General features: G+C 28.6%; 1 protein-coding gene across 1 annotated transcript; it reads left to right on the forward strand.

Annotated features, from left to right (window-relative positions):
* The first annotated feature begins 12,644 nt into the window (after positions 1 to 12,644).
* LOC107907350 (pentatricopeptide repeat-containing protein At2g18940, chloroplastic) lies at positions 12,645 to 15,518 on the forward strand. The gene has a single exon (XM_016834698.2). The coding sequence runs from the start codon at positions 12,838 to 12,840 to the stop codon at positions 15,391 to 15,393; it is 2,556 nt and encodes an 851-aa protein (XP_016690187.1). The 5' UTR covers positions 12,645 to 12,837; the 3' UTR covers positions 15,394 to 15,518.
* The last annotated feature ends 964 nt before the right edge of the window (positions 15,519 to 16,482 follow it).

Consider the following 16,482-nt stretch of genomic DNA (forward strand, 5'->3'; position numbering starts at 1 on the left):
GTATATCAATATGATGTATAATGTACAAGTGGTACGTCGCATATTATTATCGATTATTTCATCAATTATATTAATTTTTAATATATAAATATATTAAATTTTTAATAGAAAAAATTAATTTGCTCTTTAAACTAAATTATATGGACTAATTTACTTACTTATTGAGTATAGGACGTAAAATGCAATCTAATTTTTAGTATAAAAGCCTTCATTTTACTTTTACCAAAAAATTTATATATTCTCGCAAAGATAATTATATATTAATGTGTTTCTAAACTTTTTTTAATTTTAATTACAAAATAATAAAAATTTAAGCATATTTTTTATTCAATTAAAATTTTTAACTTTGTATTTAACTCATCTTTATATTAAATTTTAAAATGTTTTATGTAAAAATAAATTAGGTACCCTTATTTAAAAGGTTGCAAACAAAAAAAAAAGCAAATAAAATGAGTAAATAAACCTTAAAATGTTACTGCATTTCTTTTATCAAACTTTAGGAGTAAGTGGGTATTTTTCAAAGTTGAAGAGAGAAAGGAATTTTTTTTTTTACCAAACTTTGAGGGAGTTAAAAACTTTTCTAGTTAATTGTTGAATGATAAATTTATATATGTTTAAAGTTGATTGGCATAAAATTAACAAATCAAATCTTATATTTATAAAAATATTTACTTATATAAAAGAAATTCCTAAAAATTAGAATAAAATTGTGACGGGAGGAGAAAAATAGATTGAGATTGATATGCATAAAATTTTGAGCAAATATAAGTCATCCTAACGTGAAAAAGTTTGAACCTATATACTTTTAATTAAATAAAAACAACAGAAAGAACAAAACCGTAACAAACCATATTCCTTATCTATTAACACAATTTGATAATTCAGAGCAGCATATAAAAAATTATTGAAACTGTACTTTAATTTTTAATAATATTATGATAAGCAAGTACCGAATGGTACTTACTGTGAAGTCCAAGGACAAAGAGTAACAGACAAGATAGCAGCAAACAGCGGTTACGCACATGCCTTGTCCTTAGTTCAATGTTAGTTAATTGCTCTTTTCCTTTCCTTCTATTTGCTTTTTAGTTTTTCTCACTTTCAATTAATTACGCCCAATCTTCAAAAAATATTAATAATAAATCATTTAATTATGCCCAAGGACGACTGCAGCTCACATTTCAAGAAATTCGTAATTATATTATATATTGATTGTTATATTTGTATTTATTTAATTATCATCTGTCTAAAATAATATAAAATTAAATGTATTATTATTTTTATTTAAAAGTTGAAGAAGAGTTATAAGTATTGTTGTAATGCTAAAGAAAGTAAATAAAAAATTTATGTTTGATATATTTAAGAAATAAATAATAGTAGACTTTCTAATGTTTATAATACATTTAATATAAATGAATTTACTTACAGTTTAGATTTATATTACTTTTATTGAACTTAAAAGCAAATAATGCATTGTTGAGTGAGTATAAGTTGATCAGCATCGAAGATTTTTTACATTTATCATTACAATACATTGAGAAGCATAATATGGTAGTTTCCTTTTTAGTGTCAAAGTGACATTTGTTATTATTTATTCCTCGTCTTCAACAAATTAAATAAAGGTCATTCTACACATATATGTTCATCTTAAAGAGTGCCTTGGAAATAAACATTTCACAAACACATATTCAAATAATTAAAAAAAAGTAAAATTAAAACTCACTAAATGGATGATGTATAAAGTGATTTAAAATTTTTTAAAAAGTTAAATATTTGTTCACTTACTGTTTTTATTTTCAAAAAGCAACAGATGCTTTTACCTTTTCTTTACACCGTTTGTAGCTAAAAAAAACTTTTTGTAATAATAAAAAAATAAGTAGTTGCTTTAAATAACACTTTGGATACGGAAATCCCAATTTTCACGGTCACGGAGATACCAAATTTCAGTGATCAACTGTTTTTTAATCCATTGGTTAATAAAATAAAATCCGTAATGAAAAAAGAAAAAAGGTTAATGTTATTGGGGAATGTGCCGATGAGCAGTTAAAACACTGTTGACAGTTAACTCTGCCTACCAACTAGCAAGAGGTACACCTAACCTAACTCTAGTATTAGTATAGTCGAAGGACCCTTTTTACGGCAGCGTTCGGTGCCGTCAGCTCTGTGTCCGACAGTTATTGGCTATAAAACTGCCCAATCATTTTATGACGGGTGTCATTGCGACCTTTTTATTTAAATAATATGTAAAAATAATAATAAACAAAAAAATACAGGTATTAAGAGATATTTTTTAATTAAAATAAAAAATACATCCTTTCACATGCATTTTTATGTGTTTATTATTATTATTTTGATTGTAGTTTTTTTTTTTGTTGATCTAAATCTATCTGGTCTAATTACCACTAATGAAAGCAAAATTAAAAGCAGACACGCCACTTCGACTTTCTATTTAGCTATAAACTGCAATCACAATCTTCTTTTATAAGTTCTAACATAATGCCATTATTATAAATAATATGTTAATTAAAAGTAAGGCCGGGTGTGAATTTGAAAAATATATATTCATTCGACAATGAGTTTTTATATTCAATTTTAGAAAGTACTCTAAGGTGCATTTTTTAAAAATTAGTCGGAGGTTAACAATAACAAAGAAAAAAAAGCCACCAATTAGAAAGTTGAAACAATTTATTAATTATGTGACCAATTCACTTAGATTTTTAAGTTTGAACTTATAAATTAGTATTTTTATTGTTGAAATCAATGTATTCATAATCGATAATAGTGATTATTTATCTCATCGTTAGGGGCGTAGTTACGGAGCTGTCAATGCCCCAACTCTTTTAAAATGAATTTTTTATTTAAGTTTTTTAAAATTTTATATTAGTAAAGGTAAAATTACACTTTGGCCTACTTAAAATGATAATAAATTAATTTAATTATTTAAATATTATAAAGATATAAACTATTAAAATAGTAAAATAATATTTTTTACTATCGTAAAATTATAATTTAATTTCAACATCACTAACAAAATTTCATGACTTTATTCTTACTCATTACGAATGTTCTTAACAAAAATAAACGACTAACCGTAAAATATACTTATTCTCATTCTCATAAAAGGAGATTTAACCCAACCACATTAATGAAAATTTTTAATTTCATCTAGTTTAAATGTTATCGTGGGTATCTTCTATCAATTACTTAATTTTTTTTTCTCTGATTGATAAGCTTGACCTTTAGAAGCTGGATAAGGAAAATACAAAATTTGATAGGTAGATGTTTTAGAAAAACAATTTAAAAAATAGATAATTTTACAGAAAACATTTCTTCCACTAACGTTTTGAAATTATAATAAATAATAAATTACTTATGAATTAGCATTTTTTATTGTTGAAATCAAAGTATTCATAGTCAATGATAATGATTATTTATCTTGTTGTTAGGGGTGTAGTTACGAAGTTAGTAGGAGCTTGACCCTCCTAAAATGAAAATTTTTTTATTTAGTTTATTTAAAATTTTAAATTAGTAAAGATAAAATTACACATTAGCCCACTTAAAATGATAAGAATCTGATATAATCATTTAAAAATGATAAAGATATAGACTATTAAAATGATGAAATAGTATTTTTACTATTGTATAATCATAACTTAATTTCGGCCTCTCAAAAAAAATATTATTGACTTTGTCCTTGTTCATTGCAAGTGTTCTTAAAAAAAGAAAAAACGACTAACCATAAAATTTACTTCATTCCCGTAAATGGAGACCCAACATTTTTTAATTTCATCGTGGGTATTTTCTATCAATTACTTAAATTTAATTCAAAATTTAATAGGTGGATGTTATAGAAAAACAATTAAAAGACAATAAATTTATAGAAAACATTTCTTCCACTTATAATAAATAATAGATGGGGAATGCCAAAAAGAAGTTTACCGTAGATAGACCGATAAACTGATTTTATTTGTTGTAAGAGAAACATGATTAAGGATTGAAATTGGTAATCAACATAAGCAAAAACAAAAAGAAAAACGAAAGTTTGTCGTGGTTTGAAGAACTTGAAGTGAAGCTTTTTAATTTATTATTAGTAATAATTGAATGTCTAATGAATTGTCATTTTGACTCATGAAAATTTATGCAAAAAGTAAAAAAATAATAATAATGGAGTTTGAAATTAGAAAGGGCGTGCCGTTAATGGTGCTAATTGAATCAACATCCTTTCTTGTCTTTTTCAATGAGAAATCCAATTGCTCTCTTGTTTTCTACTACATTTCTGATAATTACATTTCTTATACAATAAGTATCCTTAGTTCACTAGTTTACCCCTTTCACATGACTCATGACTCAAATTAGATGCGATGCCATTTCTGCTTTGTTTATTTTCTATGCGATTTTTTAAAATAAAATATTAAAACCTTGCATTAATTCAAAATTCAGCATACCAATACAATGAATTACGTGGTCGCCATTGATTCTAAAATGTACAACTGCTTTCGTCAGCCTTCAGAAATTAAAATTTACTCTCATGCTCGTTATGCTTTATTTGTGTTCGTACCGTATTTTTCTAAAATTAAATTATCTTCCCTACATAGCTAACTTGATAATGAAGTTCAATATTGTTATTATTATTATTATTTTGGTATTTTTTTTCTGACGTATCCAAGAAGCTATTCAAAGTAGGATGATATGGATATACGTATGGAGGGATCAATTAAGCACGCTTCTCTTGCAACCTCTCTTACGCATTATGATGCGCCCATTTATCATTATTAATAAGAATAAGCTGATAATATATACAAAGAAAGGAGAGTAGGTAAACTGATGGGTTGAATTTTTTTTTTTTAAATTTAAAAAATTTCAAGGTTTTTTAGCCTATGTATTAATGTAGATTTTCATATTTTCAAGTTATTTTGGGTTTTAAATATTTTTGAATTTAATTTGATTCTATTTTCATCCGTTAATTAAAATTTTAAAAATTAACTCATATCTATATAATATATAATAAATTTAATTATATGTTGGGATCTGGTTTTTTTTTCTTATTATTTCACAATGATTTCTAGTTTTCTACCCTAGAGTTTTACATTGTATTTGTATCAATATTTACATAATTTCAAAATTAAATTTATTTATTTAGGTAAAAATAACAAAAGCAATTTCAAAATCCAACACTGTTCACTATTCAAATTTAGGTGACTTTACAAATTTTTTCAAATTGCTATTTTGTTTATTATATAAAATTAGAAGATTAAAACTTCAGAGGATGACGTCAAGGGAGCAGGCAGGGCCCTAACCCCTCAAAGTGGTAAATTCTTATTTTAGTCCCTTAATTTTTTTAAAATCATAAATTATTATAATGGTAAAATTTGGTAAAGAGACCTCCCCAATCTATCTCAATTTCAAAATTGAAAAATCAAAACAATTTCAAAGTAAGCAACTGAGTATAATTAATCACGTCATTAATGTTTTTCATCAATTGTACATGATTTTGATTGGTATAATAATAAATTTAACCCTCAAAGTTTACATATTTTGTCAATTTGGTTCTAATTTAACAAAATTATCTCACAACATTTGTGTCAATGTTGAGGTTAATTTTGTTATTTTTTTTAGAACATCGACAGCTAAATTTGTAACTATACCAATCAAAATCATGTACAATTGATGGAAAACATTAACATCGTGATTAATTATCCTAAGTTGTTCACTTTTGAAAATGATAGGGATTAATTTACACCAACTTTATTTAGGTATTTTTACCGTAAAAATACACTTTGTTGCCCTTAAAGAAGAAAAAATTTAACTTTAATCGCTTTAAATTTCTAAAGCAACAAATATTTACAAATATAAAATCATACTTTAATCCTTTAAAAATTTAATAATTTAATTTAAACTCTTTAGCTTAGTATGTAAATAAATGTAGTGTACTGAAAAAAAATTCTATTTTTTTTTTCATTTACACACACACATACACATCCACAGTCCAACACCACCAACTACAATATTTCAAACTCACGGATTAAGAGCCTTTGAGAAAAATATCAATGGTTTACGACAAACTAGTGATATTGGGAATGACCGCATTACAAAATATAAATTGTACGCAACAGCCGTTATGACCCCCACAAAAAGCAAGGTTTACAAAAACATTAACATATAAATGTATAATTAAATTGATGCCTAGAATCAGCATCATTAATTGGATGCCTGAGCACTCTATCGGTACTTCGATTATTCACATGCTATGTTTTTTCGTTTATTTAATTATATAACTCAAATTTCCTTGAGTTCACACCCCATTGATTTTGTATTGTTCATATATTAAGTCAATCTAAAATTTAAAATGTTTCTTTTTCACAACTTGGCTTAGATGAATTATTGAATTTTGGGTTTTGTTTTTTGGAACTCTACAATTAAAGTTCTCCCAAACCAAGCTAACATGTCTTCATGTGACAATGATTAATGCTTAGTATATATACGTACCACCTAATCATTCACCTCTCTCGTGAGAATATACCCTTTATTTCAAGCAACAATCACCGTCGCCCTTATTCTTATATTGTTTTCAGTTTATTATTCATTATTTGTCCATTCAATTTTAGTCAATTTAAATGTTTTAATATTTGGAGATTCAAAGCAGCAATTTGCTTTAAATTACGGTGGGAGGGCAGGCATGTCAAGTAATACGACTACGTATCATGACAAAGTGATAAGGACTTAGCTGCCAACGAATTATTTGCACTAATCAAATGAATTTGATTTGTTGGTCCTTTTGTTCACCGATCGTATCTACCGCCATGTGACTGGTATCGATAAGTAGCAGACAAGTTTAATTTTAATTTTCTTTTCTTTTTTAAATTAAAAGGTAAAAATTGGGAGGATTAATTTTAATCCTTTTGGTAATTTTTTTATAAACCAATTTGATCGACAGAGTTACGAAATTGGGTTAAAATTAAATTATAAAATTTAAATAGTGTTAAAGTATAATTTTTTTTTGTATATACTTATTATTTTAAAAAAATTTGAAAGATTAACTTGAAAATTTTTTATCATTAAAACTTTCTTCTTCTGTCTGGATCAAGCCAAAAATGTAAAATTGTAAATATATAAATTTTGGTCAGGATTCGAAAATTGAAATAATAAATGAATTTTTTATTAAAATTAATATAAATCCCATTTTGTTGTGAAGATGAAATTATTGGGGTCCATGATTTGTCAACTGTGAGGAAGAAAAAGAAGAGGTGGGTCTACAATTTTGCAGCATTTGAGCCTCGACATGAACCTAAAACCCCCAATTAGCTAGGACTAGTCTATTATTAGTTCATATGATAATATTATTATTCTAGATGCCATATAATTAGTGCTTTCGGGTACTTTCCCAGATCAATTCTTCTGGCAGTGTTTGAGATCCCTTTTACTCACTTTCTAATTGAAAATGCGGTAAAAATTAAAAAATTACTCCACTGTTAATGCTATGGGTAGCTGCATTTACCGATTATTCGATTTTATGTTTTTATGCTTCCACTCCACGCTGGTAAATTCATTTTTCAACTGTACTGCATGCCTCTGTGGCATATTTCTATAATCAAAATCGCTATATTGCTATTATATAGTTTTCCTTAGAGTTTAAAAATTATAAGTAAATAAAATTGAGCAACTATAGAGTAAATTTAAATTAATATAAAATTTAAATCGATGCATTATGAGATTGAAAACCCATGCATGATAATCGTATATGGTGGGATTCAAATTTAGCTACTTAAGAACATAAACAAATTTAAATTATTAAATTATAAATTTATATATAATAAAATTACACTTTAACCCCTCATAAAATAGAAAAAAAAAATTATGTTAAGTCTTTTTCAGAAATAATAAAATCATAAACTAAGGCATAATAAAAAATATTTTGACGTCGTAAAAATTTATAATTCAATTCTGGTCTATCCTAAATAATTTTCTAAATTCCCCTGCTTAAAAACTATTATTTATTTATTAACTATTATTTATAGAGTGATAAATATTTTTTTAATCACCACAAAAGGAATGAAAATGTGACAAATAATGTATTGTGTGAAACATTGATCGTAGTGTGGATTCTAAAAAGTTTGATGTGAAATAAATTTCCTTCCCTTGAAACTGTGCTGTTAAATCACAATATTCCGTGGGGAGGTCAAATATCAAAGGGTAAACGAAGCAACAGATATAATAAACAGCAGTTATGTACTATAATATCTTAATTTCTTGAAATTTATCATTAGCATGCAAGTGGGTTTTAGAATAACATGGATGAACATGCCTTTTTATCTCAATCGGCAGTAACCCTTCCCCACCCCTAAAATCTTGTTAATACAACATTTTTTTTTGTCTATGTTTTAGTTATATGTCATTTAAACTCCCTCCATTTTTTCCATTATTTATAAGGCTATGTATTAAAGCAAGAAGTGGTGGGGAATCCTGCTTATATTACAAACATATGTGTGAAGACTGAAACATGACAAGAGCTATGCAAATGGTAATTTGTCTTCCAATCCTATATCATGTTGGACCATCATATATATAAATTATCAATATGTCAACCATAGCTTTTAAGGACAAGTACTGAAAATTTAGTTTCAGCCATCCATGAAAATTTGTACCCAAGGTCCCACCTAAATGCGATGACTCAAAAAGAAGGTGAAGTGGTGAACCCTAAACCAATAAAAATAATAATTTAAAAGAAAAAAAAGAAAGGATGAAATGAAATGATCTCAAGGTTGGACTTAAAAAAAAAATGAAGAAATTATTGGCAGAGGCACTAAAGAAGGTAGCATCTCCCCTAGATGAAGAAAAAGGTAATATGTATCCATTCTCTTGGTTCCTCATTATGAAGATTCTTGAAAAAATAAGCATGGGTTTTTATTTTTAGAAGGGAATATTGAAAACCTGCTACAATAATATTCTTGAAACATCATGTGTGTTGTTTAGTTTGGGAATAGGGTGTAAAGTCTAATATTATTGTTGAGGGCAAACTCTTTTTGACACAAAGTTTTTGAAGGATTGTTTGTTGAGTAGTTGGTTGAACATTTTTAAATAGTGAATGTATTATGATCGGGGTGTTTATATTCGATTTTAACTTTGAAGTTTTATCTCCTAACTACGAGACTAGTCAATTAGTAACATTTTTATCAATCAATGTCATTTAAAGGCATACATTCGAACTCTACCAAGGCCAATTGTTAAAACATTTCTTTAGTGGACTAGATGTTTGCGCCAAATTCCATTAATTCTTTTAGACTTGTCCTAAAATTGAAAGATAAACATTCGAGATTAAAACAAAAAAATAAGCACGCCCCAAACACAATACCTCTATTATTTAAGTGTTCAATTGGCCACTTCACCAAACCTAACAATTATTATTATTAGCACTGACTTGACTTAGCCATGGCCTTAGATCTCTCCTTGGGTTTGGTTTGGATACTTTGAATCATCCAAAGTTTTATTTAAAAAAAAAAGAAAGAAAAGAAAATGGAAAGCACACAAGTTCCACTTACTCAAGTGCCCATTCTCGGCATTTTGTTGCTTCTATTTGTTTCTCTACTATTTTCCTTTGGCCTCCAACCAGTAAAGGAGATCGTTGCTAGGGCTCCACTAGATTCTATGTATTGCTCTTTTTTACCCACCTTTAATCTTCTTATTTTTGGATTGGTTTAAATATTTTGAGATTTAATACAAAGGATAAGGGTAAGGCTGCCCACCATACAGACAAAATACAATCATCTATCCAAAAATACAAATCTTCTTTTTCTTCTTTAATTCACCCTTTCGTTGCCTCAAAAATATATACACCATACCTAATATCGCTTACTTCATTCACATTATCATATACACATAGACGCATAGAAGATATATATTGTTTTTAATTAATATTGGGATTATCATTTATAATGTTAATATAATTTATATTTATCTAAGTTCAATTCGATTCGATTCGATTCGAAATATAAATTTTAATTTTTGTTTAAATTTATTTTTTATTTTTAAACAATTAATTTAAACTATTCATATTATATATTTTTTTAAAAATATATCATTTTTAATTTTATATTTAGTATTTTAGATGGCTTTTCATTTACTAAAAAAATTAAATTTAGATAAGTTAATAAATTTTCTTACATTTATATAATATTGTATTATTATATATTTAATTTTAAATTTTAAAAAATAAAAATGAGTAAGGGTTAGAATTTATTTGACATTGGTTCAAGTGGTGTGATTCTCATCTCTCACTCTTAATATTATATAAAAAAATAAATTAAAATACATAACAAAATTAAAAAATGGGCCAATTTGAGCTGATTTTAAGCTTCAAATGTTGAAACTTAAATTTGACTCATATTTTAAATGAATCTTTTTTTTGTCCAAATTTATTTTTTGAAATGATAATTTTATTTCAATCCCTTTATATTCATATCAAATTTTCGAATTTCAACATATAAAGTGAATCATGATATCCCATGTTGATTTTTATGAACTCATTTCTTCGTCCAACAACAACGATGATCACTACTATCAGCTAAAAAGAAAAAAAAAAAAGACAGCGTGGGAAGAAAATGATCAAAATTATTTACCATTGAAAGAATTTTAATTATGATTTAAAGCGGGCGAAAACAGTGAGAGCATGTCCCTAACAACTCCAGTAGGTGTAAGAATCATGCATTTTGGAAGCTGGTTAAATTGTATATTAATTCCAATACTAAAAATTAATTAAACTAGGGCGTCCTTCTTAGCACGACTCATCCCCTTTTTGAGAGGGACAACGCCAACGTTAATAAAAGATAACTTGGCTCCTGACCAAGAAAAGGATTGCATAATTAATTATTTGCTTCTCATCGTACGGATACCTGTTTCTATATTTAAAAAGAAAAAAGAAACTAATTTTGTTCAAATTGTGGAAGATATTGCACGGCAAGACATTAACCGAATCTAACACCTAATTAAACCCCCAAAACAATATTATTATAATGATGTTTCAGGTTTTAATTTTGCTTATCAATTAAGAAACCAAACCTGGATTTTAAATGGAGATGGCAAATTTACAAAAGGAACAGTGATGACATGATTTTAGGTAGGAAGAAGAGATATGCAGGTTGTGAAAGTGACAACAACGTATGTTGGCCTAATCATACTTTGGTTCTCATTCGGACAATGCTTTATGGTAAAAAAAATAAAAGATATTCTAAAACATGTCATATCATCAACCTTTTTAGTTTTTAGTTTATGATCTTGTCTGAAATTATTCATCAGAGCTGGAAAAGTGCAGGCAAATTAGGAATCTAATTCCATTTCTATTAACACAATAACATCCGAATTTGGAACTTTACACAATTTATTATAATATAAAATGATATAGATTATGAATCTATAGACTTGCAGTCTAATCCTTCAGCAGGTGGAGTTTAAAAAAATAACCATACATAATCATGAAATGTAAGAGGGGCCTCACTTAACATATGTTTAGTATTGTTTTAAAGAAGTACTTTTTGAGATAAAATTATTCTTAAACAAACTATTTTTTCTGAGAGAAAAAAGTGTTTCTCTCAAATGAAAAATTAGCTCAAAAATATTTTTTTAACAACTTGAAAATTTGAACTTCTTCTCTTTTGAAAAGAATTGTTAAACTAAGCCTTAGTTACATCCAATTGAAATAACTGAATAAGGTATGCATAATGGGGAACGCTAGACTGGGCCACTTTGGGTTGCTTGGATAGTTTTATTAATATTTGAATAGTATCTTCATATTAAGGATTAGTTTTGGTTAGGTCTTTGTGTAGGGTTGGGTCAAGCCCAAAAGATGGGAAACAATATGTGACAAGGCCCAACTAATGTACACTGAATTAATAGTAGCAAATAGATCAACAAAAGTTCGAAGTTTTTGAACTAAAATTTTAAACCCTAATTTAGAAATCCATGAATTAAACTCACTTGGTTAAATTTGAATGGATTGTTTAATTATGAATATTATTCGTTTTCCATTTTATACCGTCATTTATTAAGACTAAAGTCTTACATTTTTAATCTATTCTAAATATTAATTTATTACTATTTTATAATTATTAACTCTACATAATATCTATTGTCTTTATAATTATTATCGTGCATTCAAAAAAAAAATTTAAAATATGCTATTGAAAAATTTAAGAGTTTAATCCTTTTATTTTTCATATTTTAAATTTTAGATTTAATTATTACTATTATACCTAAAACTATACATAATTGCTTATTAGCCTTTAAATAAGAGGATAAACATGCTTCAAACTTATATCCTCTTGTACTGATAATAATATTGATGTCAACTAAATTAAGGCTCAATCAATAATACTGTTAAATATTTTATTAAATTTATTGGTATGACATTTAAAAATAAAAAAATTCTCACTTACTTAAAAAATATACTCTACTGTAATTGAGTTTAATAAAATAATTTAAATCATTAACCTGACTTTTAAAATTTTAAAAATAAAGAGATTAATTTCTAAAATTTAAAAGTAAATTTCAATAATGAAAAACTCTCAAAGACCATCATGGGTGGACTTGATAAAACGCAGCGTATGCGGGAAAGGAAATTGAGAGGCTTGAGCCATCGAGGGACACAAATACAGACGAAGATAAACTGATAACACATATGAGCCTACAAATCAAACTCAGTGCCCAGTCCAACAAATTCCATCTTCAATGAAGAAAAACCAACCATTCCTTTTACTAATCTTCAATTTCAACCCCCCTCTCTCTCATCTCCTCCTTTACCGTAAAACCCTTCAAACACACCCTCTCTCTTCTTTGCTTCCTAGCTGATCAATGGAGGGCAGCACTTTCCTTCCCAATAAACCAGTTTATCCTACCCCTACTAAGAGACCACCCCAATCAAACAAGCCTGTCAAGTTCAGCTCTGTAACACTTCCTCATCCTCCTCAACCCCAGTCTCCGTCTCATTCGCCCCCTTCACTCCCTTTAGACTCTCTTCTCCAACACCTTCTTCACCTTTCTTCACCGCCCAATACCGCCCACAACCCCAAAAGTATTAATCCTCATAAACCCTATAATTCCCATTCCCCTTCTCTTCACATTTCATCGGAATCTAGTCTGAAACTTCATCACCAAGTTCATCATCCCAAGAAGTCTGCTCCTGTTTCGGTTCTTCAGTTGGATAACAGTAAAGAGGAAGGTCAATCTGGAAATGGGTCGCTTGAATTTTTGACAAGAAAGGGTATGCTTATGGTTAACTCCATAAAGGAACAACCTTTGAATGGGTTACCTGATTTCTTTGATTCTGTCAAGTTTGAGTTGCTTCAAATTGATATGTTTAGTTTATTGAAAGCTTTAGACCTTTCAGGGGATTGGGAAAGAGCTCTCGTGTTGTTTCAATGGGTAGTTTCGGACTTAGGGTCCGATAACGCTAAGCTAGACAATCAGGTTGTTGAATTAATGGTCAAAATTCTGGGGAGAGAGTCGCAGTATGCAATTGCATTGAAACTGTTTGCTTTAATTCACATTGAGGAATACTCACTTGATGTTCGAGCTTATACGACTATTCTTCATGCATATTCACGGTCTGGTAAATACCAAAAGGCAATATCTATGTTTGAGAAAATGAAGGAAATAGGCCTTTCTCCTACGTTAGTCACTTATAATGTCATGCTTGATGTCTATGGTAAGATGGGTCGGTCTTGGAATAAGATTTTAGGACTTTTAGATGAGATGAGAAGCAAAGGACTTGAATTCGATGAGTTTACTTGCAGTACTGTGATATCAGCTTGTGGTAGGGAAGGATTGTTGAATGAAGCCAAAGAGTTCTTTTCTGGATTGAAGTCGCAAGGCTATGTTCCTGGGACAGTCACGTATAATGCTTTATTACAAGTGTTTGGAAAGGCAGGGGTCTACTCGGAGGCTTTAAGCATTTTGAAAGAAATGGAGGATAGCAACTGCCCAGCCGATTCGGTGACATACAATGAACTCGTAGCTGCTTATGTGAGGGCGGGGTTTTATGATGAAGGGGCTGCAGTTATTGAAACAATGACTAAGAAAGGTGTAAGGCCAAATGCTATTACGTACACAACTGTCATCAATGCCTACGGTAAAGCTGGAAAGGAAGACAAGGCTTTGAGATTGTTCCGTAGGATGAAACAGTCAGGTTGTGTCCCTAATGTTTGTACTTATAACGCTGTGCTTGGGATGTTAGGGAAGAAGTCACGATCTGAGGAGATGATAATGATACTGTGTGACATGAAAGAAAGTGGCTGTTCCCCTAACCGTATTACATGGAACACAATGCTTGCCATGTGTGGTAATAAGGGGATGCACAAGTATATCAATCTAGTCTTTCGGGAAATGAAGAATTGTGGTTTTGAGCCTGATAGAGACACGTTCAACACTTTGATAAGTGCCTATGGTCGGTGTGGGGCAGATATTGATGCTACGAAAATGTACAAGGAGATGATTAGAGTAGGGTTCACACCATGTGTTACAACTTACAATGCTCTTCTCAATGCTCTAGCTAGAAGAGGCGACTGGAAAGCAGCAGAATCTGTTATTCAAGACATGAAGAAGAAGGGTTTCAGGCCTAGTGAAACCTCGTATTCTTTGATACTTCAATGTTATGCCAAGGGAGGGAATGTGAAAGGGATAGAGACGATTGAGAAAGAAATTAGCGATGGTCATATCTATCCTAGCTGGATGCTGTTAAGAACACTTGTTCTGGCAAACTGCAGATGTAGAGCAGTAGAGGGTATGGAGAGAGCATTTCAGGAATTACAAAAGAACGGATACAAACTTGATTTGGTTTTATTCAATTCGATGCTCTCCATTTTCTCAAAGAACAGCATGTATGAGAGGGCTCATGAGATGCTACACTTGATCCGCGAGAGTGGGTTGACACCTGATCTTGTGACCTACAACAGCTTGATGGATATGTATGCCAGAGCAGGGGAGTGTTGGAAAGCTGAAGAAATCCTCAAAGGATTACAAAAATCGGGTGGAAAACCAGACATCGTGTCTTACAACACGGTGATTAAAGGGTTCTGCAGGAAAGGGTTAATGCAGGAGGCCATAAGGATTCTGTCTGAGATGACAACTAAAGGGATTCGACCATGTATTTTCACTTACAATACGTTTGTGGCAGGCTATGCTGCACGGGGAATGTTCACCGAAATAGATGATGTTATTAGCCATATGATTCAGCACAACTGCAAACCCAATGAACTGACCTACAAGATTGTGGTGGATGGTTACTGTAAAGCAAGGAGGTACAAAGATGCCATGGACTTTGTGTCCAAAATCAAGGAGATTGATGATTCTTTTGAAGACCAGTCCATAGAGCGGCTAGCTTTTCGTGTTCGAGAGAATCTGGATTCATAACTTCACCAACTATATTTCCCTTTAGCTATGAAAGGGGAAGACCAAGCTATAGTTTCCTGCCAGGGATTTCCTATAATCTTAATAATTATCCTTTTTTTTTTAAATAAAGTTAAAGACTTATGCAATTCTTTAATTATAATTTTAGTGTAGCTAATAATAATTCTTTTTATTAATGTTATAAATTCTATGAAACTATGTATGCAAAACACATAGATGTATTTAGAATAACATACAATAAGTAATGAAATTTATGGTTTGAAACTAATTGATAACAAGAAGTAAAATATGTACAATTTTAAAATAAAAAATAATTTTAATTTGTGAGTAAAACGAAATTTAAACACATAAATATATCATATTAAGAATATTAAATACACTACAAATTTATATCATTATGTTGCTATCAATCTTAAGTTAATATCGAATTGACTTATGATATTATATCAATTAACAATGTTTAGAAAATTTTTTTCCATACAAAATGTGTTACAATAGGGTTAAATGATTTTAGTACTTATTTTTTAAAACTATCATTTATTTTTATTTAAATTTATTTATAATTCTTCTCTAATCTTTAAATAGAAATATAAATATATTAACACTCTATCAAAACTTAATTTTTTTTATTAAATTTATATTTTTAATTATGTGAAATATCTATAACACTAAAGTACCGTAAATTAAATTTTTTTTTCATATGGAAAGATTGTAATTTGATTATTTAATTACTATAATTAATAGATAATTGTTCTTTATACTGTTATGTTTTAATAAAAAAATTATTATAATTTAAGTGGTTATTAACATTCCATAATAATTACTGTCTCAATTCTATTTTTTAATTTTTTGAATTTAACTATTTACAAACATTTTATCATATGCCTTCGATTAATATTCTGCTTTATGTCGAAATTTTATTATAACAAATGGTGACAATAAAATTATGCCACATAAAAATATTTGTCTAAATTATAACTTCAATTGCTTTACATATATATATTTAAAATAAAATATCTTATAATTTTTTAAAATATTAAATAATATTAAGGTTTTAAAAAATTATTGATATTATTGTAGAAATGTAAAGTG

Source organism: Gossypium hirsutum, chromosome A05 (genome assembly GCF_007990345.1).
Source record: "Gossypium hirsutum isolate 1008001.06 chromosome A05, Gossypium_hirsutum_v2.1, whole genome shotgun sequence".
NCBI lineage: Eukaryota > Viridiplantae > Streptophyta > Magnoliopsida > Malvales > Malvaceae > Gossypium > Gossypium hirsutum.

Bases quoted from the DNA above. Each gene is read 5' to 3' on its own strand.
- LOC107907350 (XM_016834698.2), top strand. From the start codon at position 12,838: ATGGAGGGCAGCACTTTCCTTCCCAATAAACCAGTTTATCCTACCCCT.